The 19,343-nt window shown below is 43.6% G+C and overlaps 1 protein-coding gene across 2 annotated transcripts in view; it reads right to left on the reverse strand.

The window, feature by feature from the left end:
* Nucleotides 1–4,224: 4,224 nt before the first annotated feature.
* The window catches only part of znf385d (zinc finger protein 385D), a 30,621-nt gene continuing 15,502 nt past the window's right edge, over nucleotides 4,225–19,343 (reverse strand). The window contains exons 2-8 of one of the 2 annotated variants that reach the window (XM_028981724.1): nucleotides 15,494–15,601; nucleotides 13,492–13,580; nucleotides 13,233–13,401; nucleotides 6,084–6,365; nucleotides 5,660–5,841; nucleotides 5,397–5,498; nucleotides 4,225–5,195 (exon numbers count right to left, since the gene is read on the reverse strand). In XM_028981724.1, coding sequence (XP_028837557.1) covers nucleotides 4,962–5,195; nucleotides 5,397–5,498; nucleotides 5,660–5,841; nucleotides 6,084–6,365; nucleotides 13,233–13,401; nucleotides 13,492–13,551 — 1,029 coding nt within the window. In that variant the 5' untranslated portion in view covers nucleotides 13,552–13,580; nucleotides 15,494–15,601 and the 3' untranslated portion in view covers nucleotides 4,225–4,961. The remainder of the gene's footprint in view (nucleotides 5,196–5,396; nucleotides 5,499–5,659; nucleotides 5,842–6,083; nucleotides 6,366–13,232; nucleotides 13,402–13,491; nucleotides 13,581–15,493; nucleotides 15,602–19,343) is intronic. The other variant, XM_028981723.1, reaches the window with a different exon arrangement.

Here is a 19,343-nt window from a genome sequence, read left to right on the forward strand (position 1 = left end):
ATTCCACCCGCTTCATCTCTCAGAGACCATGAGATGGAGAGAGAAAGACAGAGAGAAGCAAATGAAGCAGTCACCAACTCTGAGATATGGTTATTGAGCCAAAACAATCTAAGGCATCGCAAAATGAAACAAACTTACATAGTGTACATGCACAAACATCACTCAGCCACAACATTAAAGGCACCATTTTAAAGCTGGCACCAAGCTCAGAGATAGCTATAAAGCACAGGCCATGTTCTCTAGTGAGAGGTCAAAGGCATACTCGGGGTTTAGAGTAATAGATGGATAAAACAAGACCGAAACACAAGCTTTAATTAGGGCCACCAGGTGGCCTTCTTCTCGTTCAGCAATCTGCTGCCATCTCTTCACGAGGTAAACAGCACACAGTGGTCCTTGTCACAGATGCCACAGTCACCTTGACCCTTCTGGACACCATTCTTCTAAAAGGTAACTCCTCATTTGGAAACACTCTATTACGTAGGTCCAGTAACTCCCAGGGACGTTCAGTTGGTGCCTGAAAGTCATTTCACATGATTTTTAAAATTTAGATTCTCATCAGCCAATCAATCCTTGGATCAGTTAACATGATAGTAACTTTTCTCATATTTCATCCATCTCTGCATGTCCTGTGAATGGAGCAACAGGACCATAGTCACATAGAACATGACCGGCACCACAGAGGAACAGTCTTATCACTTATGGGTCCTCAGGGAGTGGATTGGTCTTGTCGGGGTTTTATTTTCTGATTCGATGCACACAAAGTACATAAAGGGAACTCCTACAACTTAATCTTTGTCAAAAAATTCTTTTTTTTCTGACTTTTGTCAAGCTGACTTTTGACAAGGGTTTATATACCGAACCACCAAGACGCCACTGAGGTCCCCTTGAGAAAGACAATGTCCTCACACTGATGAGTTAAATTAAAAAATAAAGTAAAGTAAAGTAAAGGGACTGTCCCTGTAACACTCCCTGTAAGTCACTCTGGAAAAGGCCATTGGCTAAATACTGCAAATGTAAGCACAAAGTTTTTTTACATTTTTCACTGAGGAGCAGCATATTTATGTTCATACTTACAAATCAACAATAGTAAAGTAACGTGAAAAGTGAAGTGATTGTCACTTGTGATACACAGCAGCAAAGCATAGTGAAATGTGTCCTCTGCATTTAACTCATCACCCTGAGTGAGCAGTGGGCAGCCATGACAGGCGCCCGGGGAGCAGTGTGTGGGGACGGTGCTTTGCTCAGTGGCACCTTGGCGGATCGGGATTCCAACTGGCAACCGGCAACCCACATGGCAGGCGAGAATTCTACTGCTGAACCACCAATGCATAAAGAGAAGCAAGAGTCAGATTCTCACTGAAACTTTTTATTTAAGTGTAAAATTGACTTAAATTTAAAAAGAACACTAACATTCGGAAATCGATTTACGGAATGTCCTCTCGTACTCCATGGCCATGGCTGCACTTCACCTTGTGTCATATGTGAGGGCCCTTACTAAAAACTCAAAAAACTGTAATGATCTGCATCAAACCAAAGGTCCTTTTAGAGCCTTCCTGGAACAACAATGTGCAGCACGGCTACTTTTCCATCTGAGTCGTTCGTCTTTCATCATTCATGCTCCAGATATGATTATGCTCTAGTTAAAGCACTATTTATTTCCCTTTGGAGAATATTCACACGCCATTCACTTCCCAGGCTGCAGCGGCTGGAATTTATGAGCCCTTTCAAACACATTCACACCGCGGCGTGCAGTCAAAGTTGAGGTGTGCGGTCTGCGGCGGGCGGCCAGTGAGGTTATTCATCAGGTCTGACCTCCTCTCTCTGCCGCAAAACAGCATCTGTGCTTTCCATAATTCCCCCCAAACAGTGACACCAAGGGTGGCTACAGCAGCAGAGGAACATTTGTTGTAATGACATGAGGACTGGCAGAGGAGCAGCAAAGGCAGGAATAGGACCAGAGAGCTTTTTGTTACCGTTTGCTTGTTGAATAAGTTTCAGTATGGTGTGGCACTTGGCAAGGTTGCCTCACACCTCCAAGGTTCGAATCCTGGCTCAACCTTGCATGTGAGGAGTTTGCATGCTCTCCCCATGTTGGCATGGGTTTCCTCTGGGTTCTCCGGTTTCCTCCTGCTGTCCACAGGAATTTACACTAGGTTAAATGGCAACTGTGATTAGTCTGTAGGTGTGCTTGTGTGTGTGTGTGTGTGTGTGTGTGCGTGTATGGCTTGTCCTCACACTGCACCCAGTCTCCCAGGATGGACTCCAGAAGCTGCAACCCTGAGTAGGACTAAGAAGGAGAGTAGTTTCATTGCAATTATAACCCAAGAAGTAAAACTTGCAAAGAAGATGGACACAAACTGTAAATTGTGGGATTGTTTATACAGAGTTACTGTTCAAGGTGTAGCTGCCAGAAGAGCAGGTTGGAACAGAGAGCTGAACCCTGCGGAATAAAGATATCCAAATCATCCAGGACTGGAATGCTAATTACTACATTTGTCATGATCAGGAATCAGAGCCGAGCACGTACAACCAAACCACCGGAGTCTGCCCGTCTGTTCTCCAGGGCCTTCCAGAGCTCTTGTTCCATTATTTCCTTCAGGCAGCAAGGGAAAAAAGATGGGGTCTCAGGTGCTGGAGATGCATTGTACAGAGTTTCTGTGGAAATGCAAAAGTATTATGCTAAAAACCTTCAGCACTTCAGCAAATAAAACACCACATTTCAATTTCTTTAGCAAATGTGGATCTAAATTATAGGCGTACGGGTGATGAAGAATGAAAATCTGATAACATGAATCTCTTAAAATAACTCATATCTTCCAAGTTATATGATGAGATGAATCTTGTTTGAATTTCTGGGTATTTAGTGTATTCCTTTTTATCAGTAATAACTCTTGAACTGCTGATAATCCATGTTATCCAGCATGACCCTTGAAAATATGCCAGATTCTCAAGTTACCTTGGTTAAGTTTGTTTAAATGTGCAGAATACTGACTGCATAATTATCCATATTCTATTTTAGAATTGTCATGTTCTTTAAACTTATTTTTCCTATCAGACCCAACTGTAGACCCAACTGTATGTCCCCTCATTGATATAGGACTGGTTGACCTGGAGAGAGACTGCTGATGGATCTCGGCAACGGTTGAGAATGAAGCCTACGTCCCACCTACAGATGTTCACAATTACCTTTTCATAGAGAGTAATGGAAGCAAGGTGGTACCAGTGATCCTGTACAGTGTAGGTTTTCCAGTTTGCCCATCAGACTGCTGGGTTTATTGATACTGGAGGATAAGTGATCCTGGGAATACATTCTCAGTGCACAATGAATGTCACATTAAGGTTTAGGCCTGATGCAAGAGAGTAGGGGTCAAGAAAAGGACTCCTGGTTGAATTAATAGGTTCATGTTGCACCTGGTGACTAATGGTGCCTTGAAAAATGTGACTCAAATAATGTCAAGATGTAAAATGATCAGCAACAGCATTGCATAAAGGGAGCCCTGAAATCTCAAGTAGAGGACACTGGAAAGTTGTTTTTTTAATGTAACCCCTTGAAGCACTTTTTCAGTCGAATCTGTAATGGGTTCACCATGTTTTCTGTCCAGGTCTGCCTGTTTATTGTGCGGTGCATGTGAGGAAAATAATTAGGTTTTGTAATTACCTTGGGATTTGCGGACCCTATTTACTTTCAAACAAAGCTTTAAATGTGTCGTGTAAGCTTTAAATGTCTTGTGCAAAGCACGCTCACAAAAGAGGAATAAGGGTCAAGCTGGGTCAATCTGAACCAGCATTGTGTTTGTAATGCATCTGAGATCAAACCATCAGTTTTCAGGTTTTGTGTTGGTTTAGTTCAATAGAGGTTAATTGAGTGAAAATTATTTTCTAAAACTCAATACATTTTCAGTACAGAAGTAATGAACAGTATAACTGCTAAACATCCATTTATCTTGTATGGGCAAAGCCTGCATTTTATCCCTGCAAATGTTTTAAGTGGTTGAATATCAGACCTAGTCAGTGCCACACATTTATTTCAAAACAGGTCAGTGTGTGTTCTTTTTTTTGTCATTGTGATACACACAATGTGAAACACACGTTGCACACAATGAAATGTGTCCTCTGCTTTTAACCATGAGCAGTGGGCAGCCATGAAAGGTGCCCGGGGAGCAGTGTGTGGGGACAGTGCTTTGCTCAGTGGCACCTCAACACAAGTTGTGACTTAATACAAAGTTAACAAATTAAGACTTTATTTGAAATAATTCAACTTCAAACCACATCAACATTAAAGACAGATGTATTGTTTGCAATATGGCCAGTGGCATGTTCATTAGCTATATGCAAAGTTCTGAAAATGCTCTCACTCTCCATCTCTTTACCACTCTAATGGTTTCTCACTCATTCACACGTACACATATTTTTATATCAAGCAGGAATCGCTCCTTTTTCTACCTGGGTTATAAACTAATCACCCCAAAAGAGACCCTGGGGTCTTCTAAAATCTAGCTTCCAGTCAGTCGTCCTACCTCTATAAGCAAATACAGGCATACACACCTGTCTGCAGACACAAACACATATATAGATGCCTACTCCACAAGAGGGATTTTGACATATTTTAGCCATCTAAAGCACTGAAGACATTGACAGCATGAGGGAATTAAAGTGCGTTTTTCTTCTCTTCTCAGTCTCCTCACAAATGAATCAGCTAAGACGAAATTCAATGTCCTCAGTGACATACAGATTTTATTTAAATATCAATGTATCCCTATTCCATTTATAGCTTCAGTCTGTGCCTTGTGTTGCACAGAAACAACACTGCATAGTTACCTGGTTTATCTTTGAATTATTGCGGCATGAAATCAAACGAAGTTCCAGGGTAGGGTCCTGGCAGGGAAAAACTGGAAATATCTCAAGGTCCAAATACAGTGATGTGAGGAACTGCACCCCACTAGCAGGCGAGTACTCGAAGGTCAATAAGGAGCAAAGAGCACAGACGTGTGGGCGGTCCTGATAGGTCCAGGGGCGGCGCGAAGCAGTGCAGCCGACAGGGACTGAGTCTGAAAGGGGGAGGGACTGTGGCTGGCGCGAATTGGGAAGGTGGAGTTAACAGCAGCTGCTGCTGCTGCCGCCATGGCCGCCAGATGAGAGGGAATGATCCTTGTTGGAAGGGCCTGGCACAGTTCCTTACTCAGTGGCACCTTCACCTGAAGAACACAGGGTTAAAAAAAAAAAACCTCTGAAGCGGCATTTCTCTGACAACTGGCTATACGATCTAAATTTGTACTGATTTTCTCACAGTTTAGAACCGTTTTAGAATATATATGGCACAGAAACAAAACTCCTTCACTTTCCTTGCCACTGTTAAAGTGCTAAAGGACGTTGGAAGATAGGCGAAAGAGACGTACCGGTTGTTTAGTCTGTCCTCTCAGGGGTTTGGTGTAGGGGCTATATTTAGGCTTGGCCGGTTTTCCGGCTGCTCTGTCTTTGTGGCGTCGGCTGCTGATGTGCTGGAGGACAGGTCAGTACAGATATGTGGCCATTAAGCAGATGAGAGAGGTCATAAGGAACAGAACTCAAGGATATAGAATATACCTTAAATTAGGTCACAAACACTGTGTGTTTTTAATGGCTTGCGGTACAGCCAGTGTATCTGTTAGGTGAACCTCACTTGTTTCAACTGAGTCTCCGAGTTGACGTGCACATCACAGGTCTCACAGTGGAATGTTTTGTTCTGCAGGCCGGTGGCAGTTTTGGTGGGCACTGCCAACTTGCTCTTCAGGCCAGCCCTGGGGTAGGACTTGATCGAGCCAATCCCACTGCGGGCCTCCAGCATCGTCTTGTGCTTTGTGCCTGATGAAAATAAATGAAATTAACTTTTTTTTTTAAGTGTGTAGGGGGAGGAGGGTTGTGGAATGCAGGAGTAGAAGAAGTTTGTGAATGATAGCTAATCTGACCTCTCTTCCCAGGCTAAATTACTGCAGTTTTCACAGCTCTCCATGCACCTAACCCTGGTTTCATAGGTCAGGATGAGCTGTCAGACTGCATAAGGCGACTAATGAAAAAGCTCCGTGGCAGTGGAGGGGGGGACTCACCGCTGTTGTGGGCCTCCAGCTGAGAGGTTGAGTTGACAGCCACCTTGCAGAGGGAGCAGTACAGCAGACGCCTGGCTTTCTCCTCCTCCGTTTCCTCCTCAGCATCGGCCTCCACATCTGCCTCTGTGGGTGGTGAAGCCGCCGGGGGCGTTAGGAGTGGTGGCCCATCTTCTCCTTGCAGGGCTGAGGTAGTCTCTGGCCCTTTGTTCTGGCAGGAAACGGGCAGTAATGGCATCGCTGCCGATGGTGATGTTGGTGGCAATGGTACACCAGAACTGGGCTCTATGAAAAAAATGACAACATACTTGTCAATCAATAACCAATGATTTTCAGCAAATCCTGAATCAGCACTCAAACATAAACATAAATATTGTAAGATAAGATGATATCTGCTGAATGGTATTATATTTTGGCATTTAACTCCTGGTTAATGCATATCTGATGAGGAAGTACAGAAGAACTTTGTCACAAGTTGAGACTGCTGTCATCATACATCAACAGAATCTAATGCATCTGTCTGCAGAATTAATTACACTAAAATAAGATGAAGTGCAGCTCATTTTTGCCCAGGATGAGATTTCTCGTGCAGATCAATGTCTGTTCTCCTCGCAGGAATAACACAGAGCCTGTGGGCACTCTCTTCATCCCTGCCAGAGGGACCAAATCGATACTGAATTATGTCTTTCTATTTTTGAGGCCCTTTAAGTGCACCTCTTATTTATCCCTTTGAAGCTCTCCCAGCTGCACTGTATGATCTTCTCAAGAGGCCAGCTTCGGCCACCGTGCATCATATTACTCCTTCAGTGTTGACTTAAGGAGCACGATTGTGGTCACGGAGGCCAAAATTCTTATTGGCAGTCACAGCGACGCAGACTCTCCTGCTCTGCTTCCTGTTGTTCACGCTCAGACACGTTCACCCAGCTGAGCCTGCTTTTTTAGTCTTCTGGGAAGGTGCTGTAAAATGTAACTGGCCTGCTTGCTGTGCTTTGTGATAAAGCTGAGTAACCTCTGCCAACATTCCATCCACATCAGCAACCTGAGGTCTTATATACACCCCTACACTATAACTCCACACTCCACCCCCGAAAACCATTAACCTGCTGAGCATAAGGCCGGGTTTAGGATTATGGTAAATGAAAAAAATGCTTTGATGTTCATTTAATCATAAACTATTACAAATCTTACGTGAGTTACACAATATATACGTTATTCAAGTGTCAGCAGCATGATTCACTGTACTTAAAGGCATGACACAAGTTGGTGTGATTGGGCAGTGGTGGCCTAGCGGTTAAGGAAGCTGCCCCGTAATCAGAAGGTTGCCGGTTCGAATCCCGATCCGCCAAGGTGCCACTGAGGTGCCACTGTCCCCACACACTGCTCCCCGGGCGCCTGTCATGGCTGCCCACTGCTCACTCAGGGTGATGGGTTAAATGCAGAGGACAAATTTCACTGTGTGCACCGTGTGCTGTGCTGCCGTGTATCACATGTGACAATCACTTCACTTTGAGAGTTTCTGTGAGTCTCAGCACATACATATTGTTGTGTGGATGTTGCTGCGATACCAAACTGCTTCTCCATCAATCAATTAGAGGGCCATTCATGTCCGAAAACAAGTCATTAAAGTCTGCTGGAACGGTCTGGTCTGCTTTGATTCTGTCTGGCCTCCCGCAATCCATAACCTCAGGTAGTGTGACCTCAACAGGCCGCCCAGCAGCACTACAGAGAGCTCAATCCCCCCTCATTAAAACCAGTAATGGCTGCCATCAATCCGGAGGGGGTGCCGATACCGGTCATTGACAGCTGAGGTCTACAGTGCGGGGTGATGGCAGAGGGAGAAAAAGACGGGCAGGACCCAGATCTCCTGGCACAGGGTGTCTTTATGTGTTCTAGCATGTCCACAACTGCACATTTCCTGCTTTAATTACTGCGGGTGATTTAAAAAGATTTTAAAAATCCTTCCACCCCCATCACTCTATCAAGTAATCAGACAGTTCCCATGAGGTCTGATTACATTTCTCAATGATGCTGGATTAAGCAGTTTAATTAAAATCATTAGACTCCATTATATGCCACTGTGACATGAAGGAAATCATCTCGCCGTGGCTGGTGGGTTTTTGGTTTTGTTTGTTGTGTGTCTTGTACAAAATCATCTATAAAATAGCAGTTAAAAAAAAATTTTTTGTAAACCTCTCCTCAGGCTACAAAATCTTAAGTAGCAGAATGATTTGCCAACCCAGCTCCGCGAGTGAAGACATGTCCTCAACAAGCTCCCAAAAAATGCAGGCCTCTGCTCGGTGGGCTTTTTTCAGAGCTGCACTTCCAGCCTGTGTTTCAGGTGAAGGGTGGCTTTAATTTGCAGAGTCATCAGCCCCGGGTCCGGAGTTTTTCCGGCCGGCTGCGCGGGGAATGGCTGCGCAGGCGCTGAATGCTCCGCGGGATCGGAGGCGTCGGGAGCCGTGGCCGTGACGGCTGGGCGAGCTGCGGCTAGCCTCTGTGCAGCTGTCAGTGCTGGCATGCCTCCCCTGACAATCTGCTCTTTAATAGCTAATATCAGGGTACATTTCCTGCAGCGCTGGCCTGGAACTGAGAGACGGAGGCTGGGCAGCCGGCATCGCTTTCTCCATTCGCTCTATTTGTTTTTTTCTCCACACGTCATTAAAATATGTAACAGAGCAGTATTATAAAACCTAGTTATTTATATGCGGCAAGAACTGACATGGTGTCACTTCCCTAATTCCACACCAGGATGTTTTCATGACAACACATACTGCTTCATTAGGGTGGGAAACCCTGCTGCAGGCCATTCATATTCCCGAGTGTAAGTGGAGCTTCTCTGAAATAGGATGCATGGGCTCGCGTCTTCTTCTTCATCCTCAAATACAAATGTCGGGTTAACAGGACCATCGCTAAATAGGCTGATGACTCGGTTATTGGTAGCCTGCTCCATAATCACTATTGTGAGGCATCTCACCTTCTGCTAAACGTATGTAAGACGAAGGATATATGCCAATGGAAGAAAGCTATACAGCAGAAATCACATGGGTTAAAGGTCAAATGGCTGAAAGTGTGTTATTCTATACGTACCTGAGAAGGAAAATAGACCCAAAATGAGGTGTGAAGTTGTGTATAAATAGAGGCATCGGGGGAAGCAGCTAAAGTGCATAACCAGCGCTGTCTTAAATGGCCGTTTCCATCCATTAGACACCGACTTTCAGCTTCACAATCCCCATGTGTAGAAAAAAATGTTTCAAAAAACAGTTTTGTTACTGCAGCCATTACACAGATGAATAAGCCAATTTATTTTACCTAATAATGCAGCTATTTCAACTGACTGTTGTCTGGAAATCAGTAGGTTCTGGACCTCCTTTCAATGTCTGATTTAAAATAGATGATTTGTTTTTCTGTGTGTGTTGCTACTGCAAAGAAAAACTATGTTTTCTCTACTAATAAAGTAACTGAAACTCCTGAACTGTGGAACTTTTGATTTCCACACGGCACAGCTGTTTTGTGACATCATTGACCTTGAGGGAATCTGTGTCCCTACACAGAGTACTGAAACACACACACACACACACACACACACACACACTTGCTGTTCACTGACTCTCACATTTAATCATGTCAAATAACGCTACTAGAACATTACAGGATTTAAAATAATTATTAAATAAATTAAATTAAGTGAAGTGATTGTCATGGTGATACACAGCACAGCACCCAGTGACACAACAAAATGTGTCCTCTGCTTTTAACCATCACCCTTAGTGAGCAGTGGGCAGCCATGACAGGCGCCCGGGGAGCAGTGTGTGGGGACGGTGCTTTGCTCAGTGGCACCTCAGTGGCACCTCGGCACTTCAGGATTCGAACTGGCAACCTTCGGATTACGGGCCCGCTTCCTTAACCGCTAGGCCACCACTGCCCCTACTAGAAGGAATTATTTGGTGTTCTGGCATCTGCTGGTGAGAAGACCATCACCAGGCACAGGGGGCCCCCATTAAAGAGGAATGTGCACATTTAAAGTTTTTTTTTCTCGTTTTCACCAAGGCATTGCATGAAGAAGAACACTCGAACTTCACGCTCATACTGAACAAGCTACAGACACATTTTAACAGTTAACAAACTAAGTCAATATTCTGTATTTTCTCTGCTGCTTTACATTTGAAAATGAATGCCTGCTGAAATAATAATAATACATGCTTGCAATTGTATAGGCCTGATTCACTCTTGAATTATTTCTTAGAAATGGTTACAGATGAATGCAGTGGTGGCTTAGTGGGTAAGGAAGTGGACCCGTAATCATAAGGCTGCCAGTTCGAATCAAGAACCACCAAGGTGCCACTGAGAAAAGCACCGTCCCCACACACTGCTCCACGGGTGCCTGTCATGGCTGCCCACTGCTCACCAGGGGTAACGGTTAAAAGCAGAGGACAAATTTAGTTGTGTCACCGTGTGCTGTGCTGCAGTGTTTCACAATGACTTTGACACACCTCATATTGCTCAACATTTAATGACCAAACTACTTTAGATTTGGGCATCTTTATATATTGATTTAGCATGTTCAGAGGTCTTGGACAGGATTAAGTGTGCTGTTCATGAAGTTAGATTTGAAAAATGTGGGTTGAGATCCTATGCTAATGCATGAAGAAGAACACTCGAACCTCACGCTCATACTGAACACACCTACCTGCCTCTGAAAAATGACAGGTACTGGGAAAGAAAACCCATTAAAAACCTACACTCAAGGGAAACTGGTCCCTCCACTGCTCTGCAGCCCATATCTGCGCCTCCTCCCTGGAGCCTCACCATTACTCTTCCCTGACCTCTGCTTTTCATTACCCCCACGCTCAACAGACACTGATAGAGCGGCAACAGGACTCGCGATAATGCAGCGCTTAGCCGCCTCCGCTATTCATCCGCCTGACATCTGAGCCCATTAATATTCATTACCGAGTGGCATTTTGACAAACAAACGCTCACACGCAGGAGATGGCCGGCGTGCAAGGGAAAGTGGCCAGGCAGTCCTTGTACAATTCCAAGCGATTTATCAGCATCTACACCGTGCTCGCCGTGCCCCTCACCCTCCGCGCCCATCGCTTGATTGTGTTTCTCCGTCCCTCTAAGGTCTCCATGACCTCTTTTTATTTTCAGACCTTTCCAAGTGAACAATACCATCCTGATTGTCCACCGATAGTGCCACGCCCTGCCACCGGCTCCAGCTGTGAGAATGTGCGCGGCATTTCAATCCAGCAATTTGAGCTCTACCTCAGCCAGCCGACAGGTTGCAGTGGAGTACATGGGCCCCAGGGCTAATTGCTGTGCATCTTTTTTATATTCATCTACCGTCTGCATCCGATGTTCTACCTCGGGCCCAACAACAGCCTGCACCATACAAGTGTGCGTGCGTCTGAAGGAGATGGTGGTGCAATGAAAAAGCTGATGGAACGTTTTCTGAGAAAAGCGAGGAGAAGACATGCCCTCTTATCGGGTCGCACGTGCTCCATTAAAAAGTACAGAAACTTTGGTGTGAGTGAAATGGAAGTGCACAAACTGCGCTGGGCGGCTCGGCCTGGAGAGCCGCATCAAAAGAAGAGGTAAATTACTAGTCCTCCAGCAAAGTCCAGACATATGGTAGGTGCACCTAATTCAAAAAGTGCTTGCACACACAACTCAGGGCCATGGGGCTTAGACAGCGCTGTCCAGATATAATCCTGCAGGGGCTGCCATCCAGCTCTCGTCTAACTGAGAGAGGCAGATAAAGAAAGGCTGAGGCTGGGATTGTTTCAGATGAAACAGAGCGTCTGGAGTTAAGAACTCTATTCTTGCCCATGCGGCCCAATAGCTTTTGCGTCATGACCACTTCATCTTCCAGAACTCACATGGAGTGTTGGACAGTTACTCAGGAAAATAGTTTTTTTCTCTTTTAAAAAGCAATAACAGTGCTTTAATTATTACTTTGTATCAACAACAACAACATTTATTTCTTATGTAGGCCATAATTTAATACAGTGTTTCTCACAGTTGACAGTTGACACCCCCCACACTTGACCCTTTAGCACACAAGGAAAAACTCCACTAAAAAAGGAGAGAGAGAAAAAAGAAAGGAAGAAATCTTGGGAAGGAGTGATTCAGAGCGGGAGGCCCTTCCAGCTTAGAGTGAGCCTGCAATTGGTTTCAGTGAAGGGTTTGTGATGATTTGTCCAAGAAAAGAAAAAGAAGTCCAACAGGTGTAGGGGTGGAAAAGTCCAACGCGTAGTATAAAGCATCTGTCCATGTTTGGAGGTACTGGACAGTAGGTTTTAGTCCAGTGTTACGGTGTACATTTCATGTCTATTATAATGTTAATAGTGCTATCAGAAGTGCTATCAAAAATAACGTTAATTGCTGCTATTCAGTTATAAATATTCAACACACAGTACCACATAACACATGGTAAAGAGCATTTTTGGTAAGAATTAATCATGATAAATTAACTGCACAATATGCCCTTATTAGTATTTTTCAATTGATTGACAGCCCTAATTACTATGTCATTTTTGGTGTCCACCCTCATTCACACACACATTAGCTTTCAATAACTGCTTAATCTTGCTTAGTGATGCGGCTGCAGGAGCCCATCCGGAGACACTGGGTCCAGGGGACACACCCAGGGTACACACAGTCACACCCACACCTACAGACAAGTCAGAGTCTCATATTTACCTATTGTGCATGCTTTTTGAATAGAATCCACTTTATATGGACAATTATTCTTGTAAGGTACAGAACCAAACTGCACAAACACAAAAACTGGTATGAAAAATGTGTAAATGAATAGTGCCATGTCAGATGCTTTAATTAATTCAGTATTGAAGCATGATGCTGGCAGGATATTGATTACTATGAACAACAAAGTTTTTTATAACTATTTTGATATTGTAATCCCGACTAATGATACTCATGGCATCTGACCACCCTAGTGAATAAACAGGAAGTCTGCTAGGTTGCTGAGCCATAAATGGACTAACACTTGTGAGCGTATTTCACTCAGTTTGTCTTGTAAAGTCATCAGAGAGGATGTGATTGCAGTGCAGCCCTCTCAAATGGGATTGGACAAGAACACAAAGGCACAACTGACACAAAAAGCTCAGCAGGTCGGGCGGCATTACTCACCTTTTCTCTCGGCACTATGGGGTATTGCTGGAGGAATCAGGTTTTTTGAGATGTCTTTGCTTGTGACTTCTCTAGCATTCACAAAGCCCTTCTCCTTGCATTTAGGGGCGTCCAGGGCTTTCAGCTTCTTGGCATGTTTAGTCCCTTTGTAATGGGCCAACGCTTGGCTCTGGGAGGGAAACAGACATTTTTCCAAGCATGAAAGCAAGCCAGCACAGACCAGGTGTTAGCAGCATCAGTCAAAAGAGGGACCACCGACCATGGAAACACATCCGCTGGAGCATAGGCTGACAGGCCCACAGCACACATTTGTCGTCATCAAAAACACTGACAAGCGTCCATCTGTTTCTGTGAGATAGAGGCGAGATAGTGATGCAGCTTGATTTTTCGCCTCTCTCAGACGCGCCCTATGTGTCGACCATGATTTACCCACCAAGGTGTCTGAAAAACCCTTAAATGAAACATTACAACAGCATTGTTCTCAATAGCGACAGCCTATTCCATTTTTCATTACACAAAATAAACAGCAGAGAGGTGCAGAGGATGTTTGTCGTAGGCATCTGCGGGCGGCTCATCATTTAATAATGCGCAGCGTCTCCTGCATGTCTAGCGCTCGGTGACACCGAAATTCACCTTCAACCCAGATTTCATTATGACTCACTTGGACTGGGCCACATGCAAGGACTTTCAGTTGTCCTTGTTTACCATGCTCGGGAACTGGAGGCATGTTAACCAGGGAGGCACAGTAAGACAAAGATGAATGCTTATCTTTCAATTCCCACCTGACACGGTCCGGAATGAAGAAGTTAGCAAAAGTTATTATTTTCCTGAGATGTGAAATGCGGAAATGTGCAGTTTGTAAGCCATAAACTGTTCAGCATGCAGTCCACAGCTCAATAACTACCATGTGCAGTAAACACTTTCATTCTGTGCGGTGTTCACCTTGCATGGTTCAGAAAAAAACAATGCACTGGAAATTAAATTTAGTTCAACCCAGAACAATTAAATTCAAAAGACTGGAACAAAATCCCAGTGACTTTGTTCAGAACATCTGAACATCTCCTGGTGTAAATACACGGTGTGTATGCCGGATTATAAGTGCTTATTGAAAGTTTCAAGGCACTTGTTCACCTGCCATTATGTTAGTAGACATCAGTTATTACCGCTCAGCATCATTGGTTTGGAGGAAAAAGAACTTTTGTTAGAAAGTGTTAATTAGTGATGTAATTCAGGGGAAAAGTGTGTGATCAGTTCTTGCTATGCTTGTAGAGAGATCATATCACACCAGCAGCTGCCAGGATGGGAAATGTAATATATTCAGTACGGCATAAATAATCCGCGCCCTCTTTTCATTTCAAGCTCAGTAGTGAATCTGCAATGATAATAAGGGCCTTGTGACGAAGATGAACTCCCTTTCGCTCTCCCTGTGATCGGAATGTGAAATCTTCCAGGGGCTCCCAGGAACTATCTTCACCATACCAGGAGAGACGAGACTATCTCTGCCCCATATCCCTCACACTGCCTAAGAGTAGGACTGATTGATGGCTCTGATGGGCCATGATTGCTCTGAGATGGACCTCAATGTAGGATATAATAACTTTGCTCGGAGTAATATCTACTTCAGACAGGGTAAATAGCTTACTTAATGGAGGAAATATGGAAAATAGCGTCTTGTGATTCGGACTGGATTAAATAGTTGATGAAAGAAGGGTTTTGAAAAATAAGATACCAAAAGAATAATTCAGACAATACAGAATGGAAAGTGATGGATTGCTAAATTAGCGTATATTTGCACGAGTCTACCTGTGCTCCCAGAGAATTCTAATATACCTTAAAGCCTTGAATAGTCTGCTGTTGTTTTAGAGTTGTTTTAAACTATTGTAAGAATGGACATCACGGGAGCCTGCTTTTGCCTTGCATAACAGATGTCTGCAGGGGGAAGTGTGACATTCCTGTGAAATTCTATTGTGCCATGCCTCTTTCTGCCAGGTAACATCAAATTGGATTGGTTGAATACAGTGCTTTGTGTGGAGGGAGAAAGAGTTTTTTCTACACACTCTATAGTTTTTACACTATGATTATGACATATGACCTTTTGCTGTATTATGCATGTACATTGCATCTGTATCCTGGTCCAAAAATGCTGAATTAATTAACCTGAAACAGCCTGCTCACATCTGACACAGAGAAGTAACATTACAGATGGCCTGCTGACCCACATCAAAGCATCCATATGGAAGGCAAGCATGGGAATGACTCACCTGCGAGTTAAACCGAAGCTGGCACACGCTGCACGCAACGTGTTTCCTCTTGGAGGGAGAAGGGATCCCGAAGGCTTGATGGATAACGGCCTTCTGAACTGGATCTATCTGCAGGGAAGAATAAAGAGGTCTAATTAACACTTGCATCGGCACTGCTCTGGATAACTCCGTTCAACCTTCTCACTTGCTCTTTTTCTTGAGAAGAGATAACTGGGGCTCAGGGCTGGAAAAATAATTTTAATCTAAATTTGGTTATCTAGAGTAATCTGGAGAGCATGTTACAAAACTCTGACGACTAGTGTAGCACCCTCTCAGGTGCACTGATATTATTTGTATTATTTTTGTTATTATCTGTACAGCAAGTGTATTTTTGCTTCATTATATGTTCATATAATATGTTTATATCTTGTTTAAACTGTATAATGGTATGCAGAGTTTGTTTTGTGCTGTCCTATCATAGAGGGGGATAGAGATCATGTGACAGGAAGAGTCGGGAGAGAAGAGACAGGAGACAACGTGGTGGCGGCGGTTTTTCTTAGTTTTATTTAATTAGTGAAGTTGCACGCTTTTGGTTAAAAGAGCAAATGCATGCACATGCATTTATGTTGTACTAGTTTGGGAGTTAAATATTTTTCATGCATAAGGGTGCATAGTGCATGGCGGAGGTTCGCTGACTTCTAGAAAAAATAGCAATTGCTATAAAGGACAGAAGTGCACGTACTTCGGTGGGAGACCGGGAGACCAGCGCGACGCGGGACGGCCCGGTGCTGTGGAGGCGGTGGACCACGCGAGGAGCGTTAATTCTACATTAGGAGCTGCACCGACGAAAGGTTTGTTTTTGCAGACGGCAGAAGTGCAGCAGATCGTGGGGACAATACTGGAGGAAATAGTGAGTAGACTCGTAACACACCAGTTTGAGCTCCACCAAGCGCGCCAACGATATTAGAAGTTACCTAGACGGCGTGAACATTTAAAACCCGGGTATTTTATTGTATTTGTGTTATTGTTTTAATGTTTATGTGGTGTGGGTTTTCCCCTGTATAATTGTTGGGGAAATAAATGTTCAGTTGTAATATATGGTTCTATTGTACCTGTGTTTCATGTGTTGTGGTTTTATGGGAATTGAATTATAAATTAGTGCAAGGGAGGTGAATCGCATACAGCTATAGCCATTCCAACAGGCTAGCCTGAGCCCTTCGACACACTGCGAGATCATAACCCTAGACAGAAATTAAATGTGCTTTGTAACTTCCACTTAAACTCCTCCCTTGCATCATATATATAGGTGAATCTGGTGGTGGTTTCTTTAAATTTTTTTGTCATTGTAAAAACAAGTTTAGTGGGAGTGTCACACTAGTATACATATAAACCAATTTTCCTGGGAATAAATGAGCTACATGTAAGAATGGACATCACGGGAGCCTGCTTTTGCCTTGCATAACAGATGTCTGCAGGGGGAGGTGTGACATTCCTGTGTCGACGGTTGTGGGTGAAGATTCGACACCCCGGTTTTTACATGTCTTTTGTCCGACGTCAACGTGTGAAGTATCAGCCGTCAGGACCGCCCATCCTCTTTGTCTTCCCCAAATGGGAGGCACCGGGGGCGTGACATCAGAAACAACAGGTTCTGATTGGTCAGTGACAACTTCCTGTAGGCCAGTGACAACTTCCTGTAGGCCAGGGGTATAAAAGTCTGCCCACATGTGGAAAAAAAGACCTCTGAGCTTCTTGCTCAGGGGGGTTTCCCTCGGAAGCCAGAAGGCTTCTGAGACTTTATCTCCCCCTCTCTTTCTCTTCTCCCTCTTTACTCTTTCTTCTCATGTTTACTTTCTCTGTAATCTTGGTACCTTTTTACATTCAATATTCACATGTAACTACAATAATTATTTACCGGTGTTAATAAATTAGAAACTGTTCATTTTTAACCTCTATTGTGCCATGCCTCTTTCTGCCAGGTAACATCAAATTGGATTGGTTGAATACAGTGCTTTGTGTGGAGGGAGAAAGAGTTTTTTCTACACACTCTATTCTCTTCTCCCACACCACATGGTCTTCATTGTTAAAAGGTCAACTGATAGAACTGCAAATAAGTATCTAATTCTGTATTGTAGGAAAAATAGTACTGCAGCCAGCTAGCAAATTTTTTTTATTATTATTTGCGAATGGTTTAGTTAGGCCTACTAGTTAGGATCTGCTAAAAACCTGTTGACATTTCGAGCTGAATGTTTTCTACATTTTTCTATGTTTTTCGGTCATAGTAATCAACCACTTAAAACCATTTTCCTGCTTGGACTCATATTTCTGCGTCAAGTGTTGTTTTGAACTTGAAATTCTATCATCCAGTGATGTAAGCCCTTGTTACAAGACCAAGATCAAAACCGGAATTTTCAGCGGTTCTCAGATGTTTCAAAATGTATAACCATGTTTGACCTATCTGCATCTATTTGTCACTTATGTACTTTACTACCCTCTGTTGAATTATTTTATAATAAATTCTGTTGTGGTCTATGCATTTATGATAATGTTTTCATAAAAAATGTCAAATTTTTTTGTGAATTTAACAATAAAATAATAATTCAATACAGCCTTTCAAGGACATCAGTGTATAACAATAAAATCACTTCACCTAAGAAACATGGACATTTAAATGGACATTTAATGGTCCATTTTTTTTTTAAATAAAGTGGGCCTTGGTCTGAACAAGTTCTAGAAACAGTGCGATAGAGTGACTCACTGTTGCCCCTTGAGTTACAAAAGTCCATTACATGAAGATTGAGTACAATTTAGACTAACATCCAATCAGAAGTGCAGTCTTTGTAAGGGTAGCGGGACATAACATGACAAACAGAGATAAGCAGTGATTCATACAGATCGCCATGTCCTAGATTAACCCGTAATGGGTCTGTCCATCCCAAACACTATTTAGTTATTTGAAACAAAACCATTTAGCTTTGCTGATTTTAAATTTAATTCTTTCATCACATTAAGCTCTTTTGACAATCAAAGGCACCAAATGAAAGATGCTGGAAAGCATCCTGTCTGCTGACAGCATGTGACTCCTCTATCATGTGTGACACATTTGCTATGTGCATCCATCTGTCTGATAACGCAACTTAAAAGAGTTAGCAGGAACCCATCTGCTCAGCCAGGAAGAGTTCCTCCGCAGTTGTCAGATGCTGAAGGCTGGGTGTTGTACGCCCCTCTCCCAATGAACATTCAGCGGGATAAAGGCTATATTGCTCACACAAGAGCTTTCCGCTTTCACCTACTGCATCGTATTATACTGCAGAACCGCATCTGCTGGAGTACAACACTGGAATGAATGGACTTGAGTCAAAGGTGTTACACAAGCACAATGCTCCATCACCTGTGGTCATCTAAAACTCCACTTCACAGACGCCCCACTTCCATACCCTTCACAGGCAGTTGACATCTTATGCCTTTCACTGCACTTTTGACACTTAAAGCAGGCTTGTGAGACGCAGCTGTGCACAGCAAGAGGTTTTCAAATAAAAAAGTAGGCCCAAAGCCCTCCCTAACATGACATCAAGCTCAAGCTATTGTGTAATTCTTACTGATACCAAAAAAAAAAAAACAGTCTATTGATACCACATGTATGTTTCTATCCTGCTGTTTTCTGCAGTTATGTAATAGAACGGCAGCATAAATCTCACAGCGCGGGACTGGAGAGCATTTTACATAAAGTTGGCAAGACTCTTGGAGATGTCAAAGAGCCTGACTGGCCAGAGACTGCTGGGGAAAATGGGCAAGTCCTGGGAGGACCAGAACCCAGTGGAGAGTGAAGAACATCTGTGCATCGTGAGCGATGACCTCCTGCTGAAAACACGCA

This window comes from Denticeps clupeoides, chromosome 5 (genome assembly GCF_900700375.1).
Source record: "Denticeps clupeoides chromosome 5, fDenClu1.1, whole genome shotgun sequence".
In the NCBI taxonomy this organism is placed as follows: domain Eukaryota; kingdom Metazoa; phylum Chordata; class Actinopteri; order Clupeiformes; family Denticipitidae; genus Denticeps; species Denticeps clupeoides.